At 45.9% G+C, this 19,400-nt stretch overlaps 1 protein-coding gene across 1 annotated transcript in view; it reads right to left on the bottom strand.

Moving 5' to 3' along the window:
• Nucleotides 1–19,400, bottom strand: part of DNAH9 (dynein axonemal heavy chain 9) — a 298,757-nt gene that overhangs the window by 273,126 nt on the left and 6,231 nt on the right. The window contains 5 exon segments of the mRNA XM_060132968.1: nucleotides 6,690–6,923; nucleotides 8,390–8,601; nucleotides 12,875–13,005; nucleotides 14,048–14,206; nucleotides 16,399–16,595. Of these exon segments, the coding sequence (XP_059988951.1) occupies nucleotides 6,690–6,923; nucleotides 8,390–8,601; nucleotides 12,875–13,005; nucleotides 14,048–14,206; nucleotides 16,399–16,595 (933 nt within the window).

Below are 19,400 nucleotides of genomic sequence, written 5' to 3' on the forward strand. Positions count from 1 at the left end.
TAACAAACACACGATGGGCAATACATTTATTTAGGGTTCAACTCCAGGTCTTAAACCTTTCCTTACCCCGCCCCAAATAAAAAGAACCTCCCACCCCACTTTTCTCCTGCACTCTCTATGCCCTTCCCCTGCGTAAGCTTTCTTTAGAACTCTTATAATACTCTGGCATTATAATACACTATTTGGGATTATATTACATTATTTTCTATCCATCTTTCTCAGTAGGTTGTAAACACCCCAGAGGTGTATTTTCAGTCCCTGGAAGACTCCCAGATGCTGAAGAAATATTTACTGAATGAATGAAGACGTGATCTTTGACCTTTGACTTAGTGACAGCACCTCCAGGAGAAGGTGACAGGGTGGTAGAGACTCTAGGAACATTGGATTCAGAGCAATTGGAGAAAATAAGGAGAATTAGACAAGAGCAGAGAATTAGAAAGCAAGGCCAAACTGTGTCTTTAAATGTTTGAAGGGCTTTGGTCAAATGCAAGGCAGAACCTTGCATGGTCCTGCTCTGAGGGCAAAACTAAGGCAAATGAGTAAATGGGACCCAAGAGATTTGGTGTCAAGTTGTAGGTTGAACTTATACAATTTCTTATACTTGACCATTCTGACCTACAAGAAATAGCAATTTCATGTGGTTCCACTCCATAAAACAGAACCATCTCATGCCTGAAAGGCCCAACCACAGACTGGGCTGCTAAGAGAGGTAGTGAGCTCTCCATCTCTGGGTGGATTTTAGAAGTGTGACATTACGGAGGTATTGTGAAGAAGATTAGTGCATCAGGTGGGAAGTTGTCTTACCACCGTAGTAACAGATTTATAGTAATCACGGTGACTGTATCTTTGATTCCTAAAATATTTAAATGTAAGCTCTTTTCTTGTTTATTTAGAAGTCCTCACAAAAAAAAAGGCCATTAAACCAATAAGAGGTTTAAATTATATTTTTAAAATATCCATTTTTAACCGTCATCGTTGTAGACACACGAAATTCATTACGCTATATACAGGCTGAAAATGGCAAGTTCAGTGGTAGGACAGAGGGCATCGTGGAAAGAGTGTAGGATACGGCACAGATCCCTGGGTTCACACAGCCCTGGTCTGCCATTAACCAGCTGTGAGACTTAAAGCAAGACATTTGATTTTTCTAAGCTTCCTTTTCCTAACCTGCAAATAGGTTAGAGTTACAGCGGAAGTGCCTTTGTACAACTTCAATAAACAGTAGGTGCAGTAATTAATCTTCATTACCCCGGTGTCATTAGATCAGGTTGGTGGCTGAGAGATGTACAATAGCTAACACACAGACGCTCCTTTTAGAGACAGAAGCTACATAGAGCATGGGGTCCCAGGCAGCTGGCTGGACCGGCCAGCTACTATCCTAACGAAAAACTGTGCAGCCTTTACTAGGGTGGTGAGGGTGGGTTCCATCTGTGCCGTGACCCCACAAACAGCAAGCCTCTTCTCGGGAGAGGCCGCACATCTTAAAAGAAATGCCTTCAGAATTCATTAAGGGCGAGCACAAAGCAGACATTCATAGATGAAAATCTCAAAGGTCATTGGGAAACAGTTTTCTTCACCTTCTGATGGAGGCCGACCTCATGCGTCTAATGTCCTACGTGACCAAGGGCTCCGGCCCGGCTAAAACGGAAGCAGCCCAATTAGGCCAAAATGAAAAGAGGCAGCGAAAGGGCTGGAGACTGAGGAAAGAGCAAAGGAAAAGCGCTGTAGATTCAGACAGTTTATTACGTATCTGCCCGCTAATTACCGCGCCATGAAGCCTCAGCAGGAAATCATCTTGTCTCCAAGTGAATCACAGCTTTATAGCAATTTGACAATGAAAGAAATGGGGGTTCTCTCCAAGCTGCTTACTTACTACATTGTTTGAGGGAAGAGACTTCGGGGAGAAACATAAACAGGGCACCTGCAGAATCTGCAATATTATGACACAAAAATGAACTCTCTGTGTGTGATGTGTCCATGTGTCGTATGCAGTGTTGTGTGCACAGTGTATGTATATCCGTGTGTGTAGTGTGTGACTGCATCTGTGTATGCACAATATGTGTGGTATGTGTGAGTGTGGTGTATGTATGTGTAGTGTTGCGTGCATATGTGCAGTGTCTGTATGGATGAGTGTGGTATGTAATGTGTATGCATGTGTAGTGTGTGCATATGTGCAGTGTATGTATGTGTGTGTATGTGTAGTGTTGTGTGCATATGTGCAGTGTGTATGTGTAGTGTTGTGTGCATATGTGCAGTGTATGTACGAGTGTGGTGTATAATGTGTGTATGTACTTGTAGCGCTGTGTGCGTCTCTGTGAGTGTGGTGTGTATAATGTGTGTGTGTTTAATGTGTGTGTGTGAGTGCATGCGCACTGAAGCACGGAGCAGGAAGGCAGGGTGAGGGTAGGAATCAAGAGGCAGCTGAAGACTCTCTTCCCCTTTGATTTTTGACTGTTGCTTCAAATTGCAAAGATTTTATATACTTTTGGGATTTCCTTAGTAAGGCCCTTTCATGGAATGGGAATTATAATTTTACCCAAATGACTTATTCAGAAAAAAAGACCTAGAAATCATGTGGTAAAAATACTGTGTGCAAATGCAGGATAGAGTGTGTCAGGACAGAAGAAAACCACAAAACCAGTGTGGGACCCTCAAAAGGGAGGGAGGAGGGAGGGAGGGAGGGAGGGGAAGAGACCTTTAGAATCGCTGGGAGACGGCTGAGTTTGGTGGAAAGACAATACTTGGAACCCTGTTCCCCTGGGTACCGGGTACCAATCCCAGGTAAACCTCGCTGAGCCTGTGACTTTGGGCAAGTTCATTTATGTGTCAAACTTAATGGTGCTCATTTGTTAAAATAAAGGTTCTTATATCCAGCTCTTACGAAGGTTTTAAGGCTGCAGTTCTGGCAAGAGACAGGCTATTGAAAGTTGTTAGTTCTTTCTTGGTCTATCCTTCCTTTCCCTCCCAAGGGCTGGCACGCTAAGAGATGAGCTGCGTCATGGGGATGGAGAGGAGCAGGAAGAGGAGGAGGAGGAGGACCGCGGTTTGCGGCGAAGGCAATTACTCCGCGCCGCTGCAGACAGACCTGCAGGCGGACAGCACCTCCGGCCAAGCAGGCCCTGCCCCCACCTTCACTTAGCAGGTGCCCAGAGGGGAAGCATCAATCGGCACAATAAAACTTTCTTGTTTCAAAGAGCAAGAGCAAAAGAGCAAAAGGAAAAAAGCCACACAAATCAGAGGGAAAAAAATGAGAGAGCGCGATGAAGACTAAAAACCAGCCCTAAACAACTTAACCCTGGACACGAGCAGGCAGAGAGGGAAACGCGCTGATGTCATTTTATTAACATCTCGGGGGCCACGAAGTGTACAGAACGGCAAGATGTATAAGGCCGGGTTCATGCTAATTCTTGCTGGAGAGAAGTAGATTAATCTCATTTCAAACAGGCATCCATCACAGAGATACACAGAACGTTAACTAAAGGGCAACATGAAATATGCCTGGAGCAGATCGATAAGTCTGTGTCCCACTGCACTGAGCTGAGGGGGGAAGAGACGAGGGAGCTGGGGGCCAGGGGGTGAGTCTGAGCAAGTGTCTGGGAGACAAAAGATGAAAGGGGAGAAATACCAGGACAAGGGAAAGAAGCAGCCATGGGAAAAGGGAGAATCAGGTAAATGTAGGGTGTACAAAGACCCAAGAGAAACTGAAAGAGAGAGAGAGGAAAACAGGGAAGGGGAAGGGAGACCAGCAGAAAGGGAAGGAAGAGGGAAAAGGGAGGCAAGGCGAAATCGGTGGAGAAAAGCAGTGGTGGAATTTGGCCTAAGAGCAGAGAAGTGAAGCAGAGCCAGGGACCGAAAATGGAAGAGGGGAAGGAGCAGGAAGACAGAGCGGGTGACACTCAACTCATCTTCTAATTAAACTGGGCAACTTCTTTTTATGCACCTGTGCCCTAGATTCAGAAAGAAAAAGCAGCCTGAGAGCAGACTATTGTGAGGGTAATGACTCCAGGGAGACTGGTGGCCTAGGCTGCTTATTTTTACTGAATAAACCCAGCAGATTAGGCGCCCCAGCGTTAGGATAGCTGTCTATATGCAAAGTCCCATCATTAGCATGTGTGCAGCGCCGAGCACAGCCCAACAGCCTTGCAGAGCTGAGCATTGCTTCCTGGCCTCCGGGTGAGGACCACTCTCAAGGCTGGACAGCCTGCACACAGTAAAGGCAGTTGTCTGCCGCGTTCACCCTGGCGGCCAGGGGCAGGGTGCAGCAGGAGAGTGTCTGTCACCTCTGGCTGAACGAGAGCAAAGGGGCTGGTGCTGGAGAGGAAGGGACGGAGTGGAGGGGGAGGAGGGGAGGCTGCTCATCAAGAGCCACGGTAGAAACGGCTGCGGAAAAAGGATCCATTTAGGATAAAGCTAGATATCAATTATTTATACTCTCTGTGATCCCGGTGAAGGATTTAAGGTGAGCCTTTCGTCTCGCTTTCTCGCTTATACATTTTGTCTGTCTCTATTCCCTCTCCCGTCTTCGTTCCCTGGAGAATTCCTACTCCAGTTCTGAAATTCATTTCCTCTTGTGCTCCCACCTTCTCAGACCTTCTCTAGGTTAGAGACCCCTCCTTTTTGCTCCCAATAACACGCCAATTTTGCTTTTTTCATGGCACTTAATACGCCTCAGTGAAACTTCCTGATTCTGTGTCTTTGCATCCCTGGATCTCCTCCATCTGTCTCTATCTTCTCCTGGGCCATGGCTACTGGTCCATGGGCTTCTTACAAGCAAAGCTGTACCCCAGCCACCGTCCTACCTCCAGGTCCCAGCTCAGTGCCTGGTGCATGGTGCCTGGTGCATGGCAGTGCTGGACCGATGCTTTTTGAGCTGGAATGAACAGATTCAATTTCACTCTCTCCTATCCTCATAATCCCATGGTTTGTGCCACTTATCACAGCCTCCCCCAATATAGCCCCTCTCTTTTTCCCAAATCTCTGCTGATCATGCTAGAAACATGATTCTGATTCCTTCTCAGTCCTGACTGCTATTGTCTTAATCTTGAACTTGACCCTGAATTTCCCAAATTAGTTTTAGGACAAGTATTTATTTTGTTTTATTATGCCCACTACTCTCCCTGCAAAGTTCAATCAGTAAATACAGAGTTGCAAAGTGTGGAAACACCTGTTAACCACACTAAACTCTAAAACAATCAAAAGAGAAAGCCTTATGCTTTCTCACCTTGGTCCTTAAACTAACATTCATATTAACTTTTAAAAAACTGCTGGAGGGGAGCCACAACTTTGAGCAAAAGTCGTATTTCTTTTGCACAGGGATTCATGCTAGTCTTGTAGTTTTCAGAGCAACCCTGAGGGTGGGAGAGTAGAGTTCAAAGCAGTGGCTTTGTGGGAATGGCCAGCTGCACCCGGTCAGCTCGCTGGTATTTTGCATGAGATTTCTAGCAAGAAGATTATGGGTAATTTGAAAAACAACTGTATTTGTCGATTGATTCCTTCGGCCTTCTTTCTGAGTCTATGATCAGAATTTCCTAAACTTCTAGTACGGTAAAACTACCATTACATGATGACCAATCAAAATAGTTGTTGAATCATGGGTTTTTCCAGCCAATGGGGGGTGGGAGGTGGGGCAACCACCATGTTGTCTTGGACCTTTTCTTACTCTGTTTTTTGTTTTTTACTTTTTCATTTTTTATTTGGTCATCCTATAGGTAGACACAAACATGGAATAAAGAAAAGAAAGGCCAAATTTTGATCTAATAATACAGCATGGGAATTGCAGATACATTATAATTCTCTTAGTGCATTCTCCATACACAAAATGTAATGAAAAGGAGATAAAACTTAATTGCCATTAGAGAATAAAATAGGATTTCCACTTACATCTTGAAAGGCAGCTAGTCTTAAAAATTAATTCATTTGGGGACTTCTCTGGTGATGCAGTGGATAAGACTCCACACTCCCAATGCTGGGGGCCCAGGTTCGTTCCCTGGTCAGGGAACTAGATCCCACATGTATGATGCAACTAAGAGTTCATGTGCCACAACTAAGAAGCCCACCTGCCACAACTAAGACCTGGTGCAACCAAATAAATAAGTAAATAAAAAATAATTAATTCATTTGATAAATGTTCAGGTTTCTTCCTCACTTTTTTTTTTTTGAAATCTTAAATACTATACTTTTTTTAAAAATTGAAGTACAGCTGATTTACAATGTTGTGTTAGTTTCGGGTGTACAGCAAAGTGATTGTTATACATATATCCATTCTTTTTCATATTTTTTTCCATATAGGTTATTACAACATATTGAGCAGAGTTCCCTGTGCTGTACAGTAGGTCCTTGTTGATTATCTATTTTATATATAGTAGTGCGTGTATGTTCATCCCAAACTCCTAATTTATCCCTCCCCCCACCCTTTGTTAACCACGAGTTTGTTTTCTATGTCCCTGGGTCTATTTCTGCTGTGTAAATAAGTTCATTTGTACCATTTCTTTTAGATTCCACATGTAAATGATATCACATATTTGTCTTTCTCTGTCTGACTTACTTCACTTCCTATGATAATCTCTAGGTCCCTGCATGTTGCTGCAAATGGCATGACTTCATTCTTTGTTATGGCTGTTACTTTCTGGATCCCTGGACGGCTCCCTCCTGCATGGAGCCGGGGGCCTGACAGGAACGAGAACACTCACCTGCACCATGCCCAGTCGCCCCAGGAAGCCATCCAATCGCACGAAGACCACAGAGGACTGGAAATCCCACTCCCGGACTTCCTGGTTCTCTTTGAAGTAAGAATGGAGATTCTCCCTTCTGTCCTGAAACACCAGCTTGAAGAAGCTCAAGGTGTCCACGACCACTTGCAGTTTTCTCTGACTTTCTTCCACCTCACTTCTCAGGAGGTCTTCTGGGCTGAGATAATTAGAGGCCTGGAGGGCAGACAGGTTAGTGGCACTAAGCCTGGCTACAAGTACAGGACGGCCCACAACTCTGCCCAGCCCACAGCTCTCAACTGAGTAACTGCCCAACCAACGTTTTTCAGAAGCCTAATATAGGAAACGTCGGACCCCATCCTCAGTTCCACAGGTAGACTGGAACCTGGGTTCAAGCCATAGTCAGTGATTGAAAGTGACCAACCAGAGACAAGGAAACACAATGAGACTTTCCTTGGGCTAGCTGGGGCTGGGCAGGTGTCCTTTCCAGGTGTTTCGTTGTGACTCATTTGTTTTCTATAGTAAATAATTTGAGTGCACAAATTCTTTGAACCAGAGGCTTGAACCTGGAAAGCTGTGAGTCTGAATCCACTGGACAGCTATCTTCACCACCACAGGGAGGGGCCAAAATAACTGGGTCCTGGTGACCTCATCCAGGCCTCACTGTAATCCAGGGCTGAAGCCAACCTTTCCTTGGACTTCTGAGATAAATGAGCCAATAGGTTATCTTTTTGTTGATGCTAGTTTGGGTTGGGTTTTCTTAGACTTTCAATCGTAAGAGTCCTGGCTGACAAACATGCAGTGATGGAACATCGCTGGTCTAGGAGTTAAACAATTAGCTTCCGGTCCTGGGTTGGGTGACCTTTGGTGACTCAGTTAAACTCCCTGAGCTGTAGCCCTCATCGTTAAATAATAATAGTAAATTAACAAGGTTCTCCCTGCCCACCTCGCAGGGTTCATGCACAAATGACGGGGATGTCACAGCACTTTGTAGCCTTCAATGTGCTCCACAGATGTGAGCCAATCTGGGGGGCTGATCACCCAAACCTTGTTAAAGGCCTCATTCTGTTTACAGGTGCCCTCCCCAAGGTTTATGCTGCCCTGGTTGGTGCTACATGGGTCCCTAAGGAGCATAGAGCGTGTGAGCCAAGAAGCTGTTTCTACATAGCTCACGGGCAGTGAGTTCTTAGCACGTGGGGGCATGATGTGAGCCTTGCCATACAGGATCACACTGGAGCCTCACAGCCACCCAGCAACTCTCCGAGGCAGGTCCTCTTCTTCCCACCCTTGCACAGAGGGAGAGTGAGGCACAGGGCAGGTGAGAGACTCACCCAGGCACATACAGCTGACAAGTAGTGATGCGGGATGTGGCACAGGGACACCTGACTCCAGAGGCAGCATTCTTAGCTGCTGGGCTTTGCTACTGACCTAATACCAGGCCATTAAGATCCTTAAGGAGGTTGAAATTTACCACCCCAACCCTGCGCCTGACCCGGGTCCTCCTAAGGATCCCAGCAGGACTGAGAACACCTTTGTGAGTTACTGGCTGTGATGATAAAACAATTCAAGTCTGAGAACCCTTTGGACCCTAATTATTTCCCTGCCCTGAGAACAATGGACACTTGATTCTTCTCATGACTCGGAGCCATCCAGCGAGAGGTTGGGGAATCCTGGGCGCAAACCTGCTGGACCAGAAGGTTGCAGATCTCCTGCGGCAGCACCATCAGGCGCCCAGGGCAGCGGTATGGCTCACACGTGGCCCAGATCAGGCAGACCACGTGCAGCAGAGGCCACAGCCGTGGCTTCACCTCAGGAAACTCCAGGCTCTCGAGTGTTTCCAGGTGGCGGTGCAGCGGCACCAGGTGCGTGTGGATGTCCCGCGCTTCCATCAGAGCTGGAAGGAATTGGAGACGATGGTCACCTTCCTGGCTTGAGGCTCACACCCACGGAGCGAAGCCCTGGGGCCTGGGAGTGAAGGATCTGCAAAGCAATGGTTGCGATCTCTTCCTGCACTAAGGGAGCAGAGAGCGCTGGTCCCTGAAAACTTTCTAGCTCTTATGAGGAAACACTGAAAACAGAAGAGCCTGGGCAGCTGGGATAGTGGTCTGAGGAGGCTCTCTTATAAAAGTCCTGTATCTGGACCTCTTCCTGGCCCTCCCAGCCCCAGTCTGGTGCTCTGCGTGTAGAAGACGCTCAGTAACTGTTTGCTGTTTCCTTTGCTGCTGTTAACTCCAAGGCAATACAAGACAGATGATAGAGGACAGGTTTTAGAGTCAGAGAGATCTGCCTTCAAATGCCGATACATCAAATGTATGACCTTGGGCATGTTTAACCTCTCTGAACCTCATCAACAGGCTGAACAGTAACTAATTTAAAGGTTTCTCATGAAGCTCCGAGGGCAGCACACACAGAATCTTCATATACAGCTAGCTCAGTGCCTGGACCAAAGCAGGCATTCCATACATGGTAATGTCTCTGATAAGTATTTGCTAATAAAGAATCTCATGAAGCTCTTACAGAGGAGAAGTCACAGGGAATACAGAAATAGCCCAGGCTGATTATGGAAAGGTTCTGCTGGTATTCAAAGCCGGGAAATCTCCTGCCATTTCCTTTGAATGCAGGCAAGGAAAGAGAGCGGCTTCCACCAGCCATCCTGTGGTGGCTGAGAGGGGAAACTAGGAAAACCAGTAGCTCTGGGCACTAATTCTGCAGAGCCACTTACAGGGAATGCAAAAGTCCACTGAACAAACTGAACAGGAAGGGAGGGTTTATAAAGGCTGGTTCTTTCCTAAGCAGATAACCAGGCACTGTCATGTGACAGCAGATGGTCTTGGGTTTTATTATGTGGATGAAGCTCTGCATTCATCCTAAAGGAAACTCAAAATATATATATATTACTGTATTTAGTAAGCAGTTTCAATATGCCAGGCACTGTCCAACTCACGAGACATATACCAACTCGTAGAAAACCCTGTGAGGTAGCTTTACTACTCCACTTTATAAGGAAAGACATTAAGATCTAAATAACTTGCCTAGACTGTGAATCGGCCACCCCTGCTCAGCTGAGTAAAAGGAAGATTATACCCCAAGCTTATCATGTTGAAGCCCTGGCTTGATGGCTGTGGGGCTCACTACAGACAGGAGTTTGAGAGGTGTACTTTATATCCCAAATGGACTTGTGGGAAGGACTATGTGAATCCAATATTTGAAAGTCAGATGTCATGGTAAATTGATTAGAGCAGCGATTCTTAAATGGGGGAGCTGATGGAAGTATCAGAACCACTGTGGGGTGGGGGGTGTCAGAATCCAACAGCCACTCCAATGAGCACACGCTCAGGCTTTCACATGGGCCTCGAGGGAAGAGAAACTGAGACCATTGTGCCAGAGGAGCTTCCTTTTTATGTTATATTTTTTAATAAGCAAAATCTCCTTTAATCATACAAATAGGCATGCCCCGGATTTTTAAGAGCTCAACGTTTGAGGGCCAGCTCATCTATTCCAGGGTGCAATCACCTTGGCTCACAAGCCAAATGAAGTCAGAGATGAACAGAGTTAGGCGCACAGCTTTTAAAAAATGCAAATATAGGGAAAAAATGCAAAAAATGCAAATATAGGGACTTCCCTGGACTCCATGCTTCCATTGCAGGGGGCCTGGGTTCAATCCCTGGCTGGGGACCTAAGATCCCACAAGCTGCACAGCATGACCAGAACAAAACAAAACAAAACAAAATTCAAACATAAACCCCAGCTGCACAGGGATATGTGTGGTTTGCTGATAAATCTTTAACAACAAGCCCTTCTGGGACAAAAGCCTTGATCTCAAAAGTCTTTAGCATTTGCCAGTTTCTGGGGTGTAAATACTCCCAATCTTCCCACCATGTCTAATCTCAAGCTACTAACTTGCAGTCATTGAGTGCTAGGGAGGGCGCTTTGAAAAGGGTTGCGTACAGAGAAACCGTGAGCCAGTCCACATCAGCTCCAGAGAACCCCTGGCCTTTACTTCTCTCCACACACATCCGCCTACAAATATCCTGGACTGGCAACTGGGCCGAACTGTGCCGACCCTGTTCCCTAGTGGCCAGAGGCGAGAACTCCCCACTTAGTCTTTACTGCCCTGGTCCTTTCCCCTCCAGCGTATCTTTACTTCAGGTTTCCAAGGTTCTTCGTTGCCCAGTCAATTCCACTTCAGACAATCTTGCTCCCACACATTTGCCTACATCCTTTTAACCTCCTTCTTTACTTCCCACGTGCCCACTAATCCAGGACTATCTCTTTTCCTCTCCTTCTCTTTCATCCATCTGTAAGCCAAAGAACTACCCTGATTGTGACTGATAAGAACAATGCACTTAGTATATCTGTGCAGAATAAAGACAGATGGTCTGAAATGAGAAAATCAGTTGAAAGCTTCTAAAATATTTTTACTCTCCATAGACCCCACCAATATTTCTGACCAAGTCTCTACCTGGCAACTCTAATCAAAATTTCTTTTCTTCCATCATCGGGATTGAGTTATATATTTCAAGGATTTCTATTTTTACAGTGGTGTTTCTCTGGGACTACTATGATGATATTGTTGTTTCTAACTTCTTTTCATTGCTGTCCTATACTCTTCTGCAAACAACTTTTAGAAGCTGGCCTGGGGAACCGAATCTTTTATAACTATTAATCAATGTGAATGATTGTACTCTATTAACCTATTAACGTGAAAAATACATTTGGGGCTCTAAATAACCAACTCATAAATATACTTTTACTATACGTTTTATTTCAGAGCCTCAAATTTCAGTCCTTTGCATACCTCCTTTACGATATTTGTCATGACTGCCTACAACCTGTAGTATTACTTCATACTTTTCTCTAAATTGACTCTCATTTTAGCCTAAATAAAATCATATAAAATGAAAACTTTAAATCTCTACTATAAATGGAAAACTTGTATCATGTGCCAAAAAAAGTTACCCGTTAGCACATTTTAAAATACACCTGTCCATACATCTCCCACAACCACCTCTCACACCAGCACTGGTACACATATCACTTTTGGGGACACTATCTCATTTGAACTGGAGTGTAAATTGGGAATAACAGTTGATTCCTCTGGCACACAAAATCTCTCACAGAAGCAATAAACTGAGACCCCAACAGGGACCCCATTCCAAGCCAGCTCTAGATGCTCGCAGAGCAGCCTCCGGGATGAGATTTTAGGGCCCGGAAGGACCTCAAAGACCAGCTACTTAAGCCAGTTCTTCTCTGTTATAAAGCACATGTAAGAAACTCCACCACTGGAACTTTCATTCCTTTATCTGAGTGGTTTCCAAACCCTGTGGGAGAAGGTGGGACAGGGGATCCATCAATGGGCTCTGGACACAGGACACTCCCTCTTTAGCAGAGCAAATACACCTTGGCAAGTTTTAAATTTTGGACTCACACAGGAGATTGCATTGAAGGAAAGTTCTGATAGAGAAAAAGTGTTTGAAAATCACTGCTTGGGTTAAGCTTAAATTATATGAAATTGCAAACACCTTTAAAAGCACATTCTGACCTACAATACTGAAGAGCTGGGAGGAGTTGTGATAGGAGAAAGGAAAGAAGCAAAGTGTACTGATGAGGAGACAGGGAGCCCTAAAAATTTTACCTCTTTCTAATTATAGACTTTGCTAGATTTGCAGTTTTGACAAGGGCCGATCTTGTCTGGTGCTCAGATGGCCAGGATATTGCAGTCCCATCTGACAGGCGCAAAAAAGGCAGAATGGAGCTAGAAATGGAACAGAGACTTCCCGAAGGGCCAGGGGGTGGAAGGAGGTAAATTGCAGAGATGGGGGATCACAAAGCGCATTTGCCAGTGCGGTAGAGTCAGTAAGGAACTTCCGCCTACCCCACCTTACAGCAGCCCAGGGAAGCAGATGGGAAGTGTGTGCGCTGTTCCATGGCACACTCGAAAGCTCAGAGAGGTGAGGCGACTCTGTCAAGGGCACAAAGCACTGGAAATGCAGACAGAGCACAGGGCAGCTGCTTCACTGCCTCTACATTTGGCCTTCTTGCCTCTGTGCTAGACTGTCTCAGGTTGGAGGCTATAAGGACTGGAAGCTGCTGAGATCAGAGAGGAAGATAATTCAGCATAAATACGAAATTTGAGTCAATTTATGAAAATACTTGCGGGTCCTCACCTGCTACAACATCTCTGAACATGGCTTGGAAAGCTGGGAAGTAGCTGCTCTGAAGCTTGTCCAGAAGCCCCGCCATGCCCCTCACCTTTATCGTTCTCAGTTGATTATAAATGTATTCCAGATCCTCAGACCTGCAGCACCAGGAGAAGAGTGAACCCAGGTGAACATCAGGAAACACAAGTCACGCTGCGATGACCCACCCTCAGATAGAGAGAGGAAGCCTGCCTCAGGGTGCTTCCGCAGAGGCCTCTGTTCCCAGAACAGTGAGGACCAAAGCCTGAGTCTGGAACACAGGTTCAGAGGGGCAGCTCCAGGAGGTAGCAGCAGGGAACACTGCTGTGACCATCTGGTGGCTCAAAAGCTTGGCAGCTGGAGGTCACTGGCTCTTGCAGGCAGGTTTGGGGTGGGGTGAGAGAGGTGTCAGGGTAAGGCTGCTGGAGGAGGGCCCCGCAGTAGGTCAGCAGAATGATCAGAAACCAGGCAAGAGGATGGGGCATCTCAGCACGGGGTGCAAGTGGGACTGGAGCCCTACAGGCATGCCTGGTCACATGACATGCAAGGACAGGGACACCTGCCTCAAACACCTGTCTGTCTCCTTTTGAGTAAAAGATTAATCAGCACAATGATAAATAGGAGCAGGGAAATGGAGAGGAAGAGGGGGAATGAGCAAGAGCAATAATTAGGTCTTTCGGGAACCTGTGGGGCTAAGACACAGTGGACAATGGACTAATGACCGCCTGGAACCTAGGAGACGCCGTTCAGTGGTGAACTGCCAAAACCCCTCTCTTTCTCCAGATCCTACAAAAAATGTGTGCATACTGACTGTCCAAGGAGAAGGGAGTAGACAGTAGAAAATATGAAAGAGAGTTCATTAATTTTACATGTAATTGAAAGAGCCTTTGAAGAAATGCCAGAAGATACACTGACGGTAGCTCAAGAAACGAGGCATGACTATTGAACCTTGGGGAAAGTGTCAACTCCCAGTGCACAGAAGAACTGCATTGACCCAAATGACATCAAGCTGTCTGCTCCAGGGGTGATGAGAGACACCGAGCTGTCTGCTCCAGGGGTGATGAGAGATGCCTGGGGGTGGGACCAGACTCAATGGCTGCCTCCCCCAGCCCATTATCCTCTGAGAGACATCTGCTCCCCAGGGTTTGAGTCTGTGCCTACCTGCTCTTCCAGAACTCCAACTCCACCTGTGGGGTGGGATTCTCCCCCTGTAGGAGAGGCTGGGAAGACTCCCTCTTGAGAACCACCTGGACTTGATGGCTCCACTGGATCACTGCAGACTCAATGGCATACATGACTGACTTATCCATAGAATCCAAGCTGTGAAAGACACAACAAATCTCCTGGGACACTGGAAATAGCTTAACTCTGGGTGTCCCCCAAAACAGAATCCCAAATCTTTTAAAAACAGGTGGGAAATTCCACTTAGTCCAAGCACTCTTTTTTTTTTTTTTTTTGTGGTACACGGGCCTCTCACTGTTGTGGCCTCTCCCGCTGCGGAGCACAGGCTCCGGACGTGCAGACTCAGTGGCCATGGCTCACGGGCCCAGCCGCTCTGCGGCACATGGGATCTTCCCAGACCGGGGCACAAACCTGTGTCCCCTGCATCGGCAGGCGGACTCCCAACCACTGCACCACCAGGGAAACCCAGTCCAAGCACTCTTAACTTTTGTTGGATAACAGGCTCTACCGAGTAGTCAGTGAAAAGTACAGATCTTCTCCTCAGACAAGCTGCTTATGCATGTGTGTATACAGTTATTCATACACAATTATTCAAGATTCAGAGGCTCCCCAATATTCTGAAGGCTAGTTTAAGAACTCCGAATCCTATGAAGTCCTTCTGTCAGTGCAGGAATACACTGGACAGAAAACATCCAAATGGTCACCCAACCCTTGCTTGAGTCCCACCAATGCCAGCCAGCTCCCTACTCGACAAGGCAGCACATTCCTCAGATCAGCTCTCCCTGGGAGACAGTTTGTCTCTACTTTGAACCACGTCTATCACCCTGCCAGTCCCTCATTTGGTCTTAGTTCCGACCTCTGCAGTAAGAGGAAATAGGTTACTTTCTCCTCCACATGGCAAGCTATCAGACATCCAAACATTACTATCCTTTGTCCTCACTTTTCTAATGAAGAATGCAATTCCCATGCATTCCCCCCATACACCTTCTAAATAAACTAACTAACTAAGGATGTTTGGAAGGGATTAAAAATCAAAAATACATTTTGGTTGCCTTTTCACCAAGTCTGAACTGACAATAGTTCATGCCAAGAACCCAGGACATGGGTGACAAAGAAAGAGAATCTGTCATTTGCATTTTCATGCCAGAAACCTACCTTCACTTAATTTAATTAAATTCATATTTGCTGAGCAATGATATGGCACAAGTGATTATGGACGGTATTAAAGGGAGAAGATACTCACCTCCCTGAAATATGATCCAACCTTTTGGGAAATTATCAAATTTGAACAAAGGGAGACAAACTCAGCAATGATTATATACACACACAGTGAATGTTATTATGTTAAAAGAGAAAAGGAATAGGAAAAGGGTAATTTGAATTTATTTATTTTGAAAATTGTGTATTTTTATTAAACCACAGTAAGTTTAACAGTTAACCGGGAAATTGCTTCAAATTATATATGTAGCAAATTACTTCCAACAGCAAAAACTCATTATAAAGTACACTGCTATCCCATGCATTACTTATTCTTCAGATAAAATCATGGGCCCTGAATACACAATGATGACATAATACATTTGGAGACTCCCGGCAATATGGCAGACCAAGCACATGTAGGAAGATGGCCTGTTGCCACAAACATATAGAAATGCTGGATAGAAGATGATTAAAAAATAGCATTTAGATATATAGCCTGGCTTGAATGAAAAAGAAAAGAATCCCCACAGGACAGAAGAAAACCTGGAATGGTAAGTGGAAGCTGATAGTTGGTATCACTCTTACATGGAGAAGAGGATGAGGCTTTAATGTCTTCCCAGGCACAGGAGGCATGGAACTCAAGCCTCAACAAAGCCAGATTTGTTTCTGTTTGGAAAAAAATCCCCAGAACCTGAAAAAAGTCTCCAGCTGCTGGGGGAGGAGGGTCTGGACAGTGACAGTGTGTGCTGGGTAAATGCTGGGAAGAGGCGTGCTGTCTCCCAGACCGGACCTGGGTCTTTGCCAATGATGACACTGTCCTGATAAGCGAGACACTGTCCTGATAAGCGAAACACTGAAATCAGCCTGGCTACTCTCAGCCCTGAAATAGTTCTGAGCAGAAAAAAGGCCATGTTGCGTGACAGCCTTAAAAGACGTCCGGCAGACGGACTGGGGCGAGGGTAGTCATCAGCACAAAACATACAGTCTGAGGATGCTGGCAAACAGTGGGCTTGTGTGCAGAACAAAGAGATATGCAGAGTCAGGAACAGAAAAGTCGTAAAGACAACACTCAGATAAACCAGCATCTCCCACATCTCTGAGGCCCATCTGGCCAGCCTGGTGGTACTTACGCGGTCTCACTTTCAGAATCCACAAACCCCATTTTTTCTGAGCCGACTGGAAGAGGCAGCAAAGTTTTCCCCTTCGCTTGCGCAAGGAGAACCAAGAGGTCACATTGGAGGCTGTGGGCGTGTTGCTGGACATCTTGGCAAACCACGTGGGGCCAGTCTAGGTGATTCTTCTCATTGGCTAGGATGGGGATGACAACCTGGGACAGACGTGTACAGAAAAGAAAGGCAGGCAACTTCTGAAACCCTAAAGACTATTCTGAGAAAGGTCGAGAGAGCTACATACCACCTTTTGCAGGTCCCTGTTCTGTAAGACCTAATTATTAACAACCAACATTATGTATTGCCTTGGCATCTGGTAAAATCGGGAGGGCCTCGAATAGCCTATCCACAGTTTCCCTGCCCACTCTGCTCCTGCCGCTAAGGCCCCTAGTCCAGCAGCCCTGCTTATCAAGGGGACCAGGCATGGCCGCCGCCCATCCCTGAGGAGTGGGCTTCAGTTCCAGCCAGTGGAATATTCACGCAAGCCGATCCCATCCCCCCACAGGAAACAGTGGGCACCACACCCTCTCGATAGTACAAAGCTTGCCTCCCACAGCCCCTGTTCATTTGCTCTGTTCCCACGTGCAAGCCCCCATGTGGCCCTGCCTGGCACAGCATCTCCCTCCTCTGGACTGTGAGTATCTGTGCTAATAACCTGCGGCCGTCTCATCTGTCCAGTGTTACGTGTACGGCCACCCCCGCAACCCTAGGGCAGGAATCCCTTCCTCATCAACGGGTGAAACTGTCACAAAGGCCAAGAGGCAAAAAACAGGACAGATGCAGGTAAGCATGACCCTCTGTCTACAGGTGGCCTGAGAGGGCATTTTAAAGAAGCAAGCCAAGTTGAGGATCTTGAATCTATCTGTAGGGTGAACCTGAGCTGGTTTTGGCCACTGAACATAGCCCCTCTTCTGTTAGTATTCATCTCCAGATCCAGAGGTAGATATGTGAACAAATCTGAGCCAATAAGAGTCAGGCCAAAGTCTTCTATCTGGACATTTTGAGGAAGAGAAGCTTTCTCTCTTTACGAGTCTGGAACAATTGGTGGCCAACTTGCTACCATATGGAGCCTTCGAATATGGTCAATATGGGGAAGAGAGGGTTTATAGATGGAGGAAAAACCAAGTCCTATGACATCATTTGAGCTCCTGCATCAGGCTGCTCTTCAACTTTCTGAGCTGATTTAAATTGAGGTTTCTACCATTAGCAACTTAAAAAGCTGTAATTCGTGCAACTCACTAGGAACCTCTGCCTGTCAAAAGTTCACAACTAATAGAAAGGGAATACTAGAAAGAAAAACAGATGATCAGGAAATGTGATAAGGAGCTGCCTAGCAAAGACTGAAAAGAAAACACGGACTTAAATGGTTGGTTTCCATATACGACCAGTGAGTCCATGTGGCTATGAGATAGAAGGCCTGGACCCAGCATATGAAGCCAAGAGAATGATCCTTGCCTGGTCTGTCTGGAAGCAATCACTAAACTGAGAACTTACAACAGCAGGTGAACAGGGGGTGCCGAGAGATAAAATGTCACAAATTGAGCTCTACTCACATTCATGTTAAGAAAGGACCCCTTGGACCCATGGCAGGAGGCCTAACAGGGCAGAGGGGATGAACAAGAATTTTTCTAGGATCTGAAAGGCAGGGACTGTATCTTATACCCACAGTCCTCCCTAGGGTCTGGCATACAGGAAGCACTCAATAGAGGTTCAGAGAATAACTGAAATATATGCTGTCTGAAGAAAAAGTGGCAGGTGGGCTTGGGTGCATTTTGGAGGGCTTTCAGTGATAGAAAAATAGTGAATATGAACGTTCTATGAAATGAATATTCTCAATGAATATCTATCAAGAGTCTACCACATGCTAGCACTGTTCTAGGTGCTTGGAAGGTACATCAGTGAACAAAACAGATGAAGATTCCTGACTTGATGAAGTTTATATTCTAGGGAAGAGACAGTCAGTAAACCATAAGTTCTGTGAAAAAAAATGAAACAGGTGGGCTGGAAGTGATGTAATGGTAAATAGAGTGATTGGTGCAGATCTCATGGAGAAGGTAACATCTGAACAAAGACTGGGGAAGATAGGGAGAGTGTTGTGCAGACCCTTGGGGGAAGTATATTGAGGGTAGAAGGAACAGCCAGTGCAAAGGCCCTGAGGTGGGAGCATGCCTAGTGTGATCAAGGAGCAGTGTGGAGGTCAGTGAAACTGGGACAGGATTGGCAAGAAGAGTAGGGGTGAGTAAAAGGGGTCAGATCACATGCAGCCCTGCCTGTGGGATTTTGATTTTTACTCTGAGGAATGTAAATCATTGAAGGGTTGTGAGCAAAGGACCAACATGGTCTGACATCTTTTTTAATAGGATCGCTCCAGCTACTGAGTTGAGAATAGACTCTTGGGGGCAAAAGTGGAAAAAGAGATTGGCTAGCAAGTTATTGCTATGATACAGAAGAGAGTGGCTTGGCACAGGGCAGAGTAGAGGAGATAGTAAGAAATGGTCCAATTCTACATAAATTTTGAAGGCTCAGCCAAAATGATTTCTTAATGGATTAGTCGTGTGAGTAAAAAGGAGTCAGGATGATTCCAAGGTTTGGGACTTGGGCAACAGGAAGAAGGGAACCGCCATAGCTGACGTGGGGAAGAATAACGGTGGAGTTAAGTTCTTGTGGGAAGAATTGGGAGTAGGTTCTTGGACACGTTAGAATTGATAAATCTACTGAACTTCTAAGTGGGGACACTGAATAGGTGTCGGATTTGGCAGTTGGGAGCTCAGAGAAGAAAAGTCTGGAGATAACAAAGCTGGTAGAGGTAGATGAGATGATTCATAAGATTCTGAAAGGGAATGAGTGCCCCCCAAGGAACTGAGTATATACAGAGAAGATGCTCAAGGAATGAGCCTAAGGGCTTTCCAATGTTAGCAAGTTAGCAAGAAGCGGGGGTGGTACCAACAGGAGAAATAGAAGAA

This window comes from Lagenorhynchus albirostris, chromosome 20 (genome assembly GCF_949774975.1).
Source record: "Lagenorhynchus albirostris chromosome 20, mLagAlb1.1, whole genome shotgun sequence".
Taxonomy (NCBI): Eukaryota; Metazoa; Chordata; class Mammalia; order Artiodactyla; family Delphinidae; genus Lagenorhynchus; species Lagenorhynchus albirostris.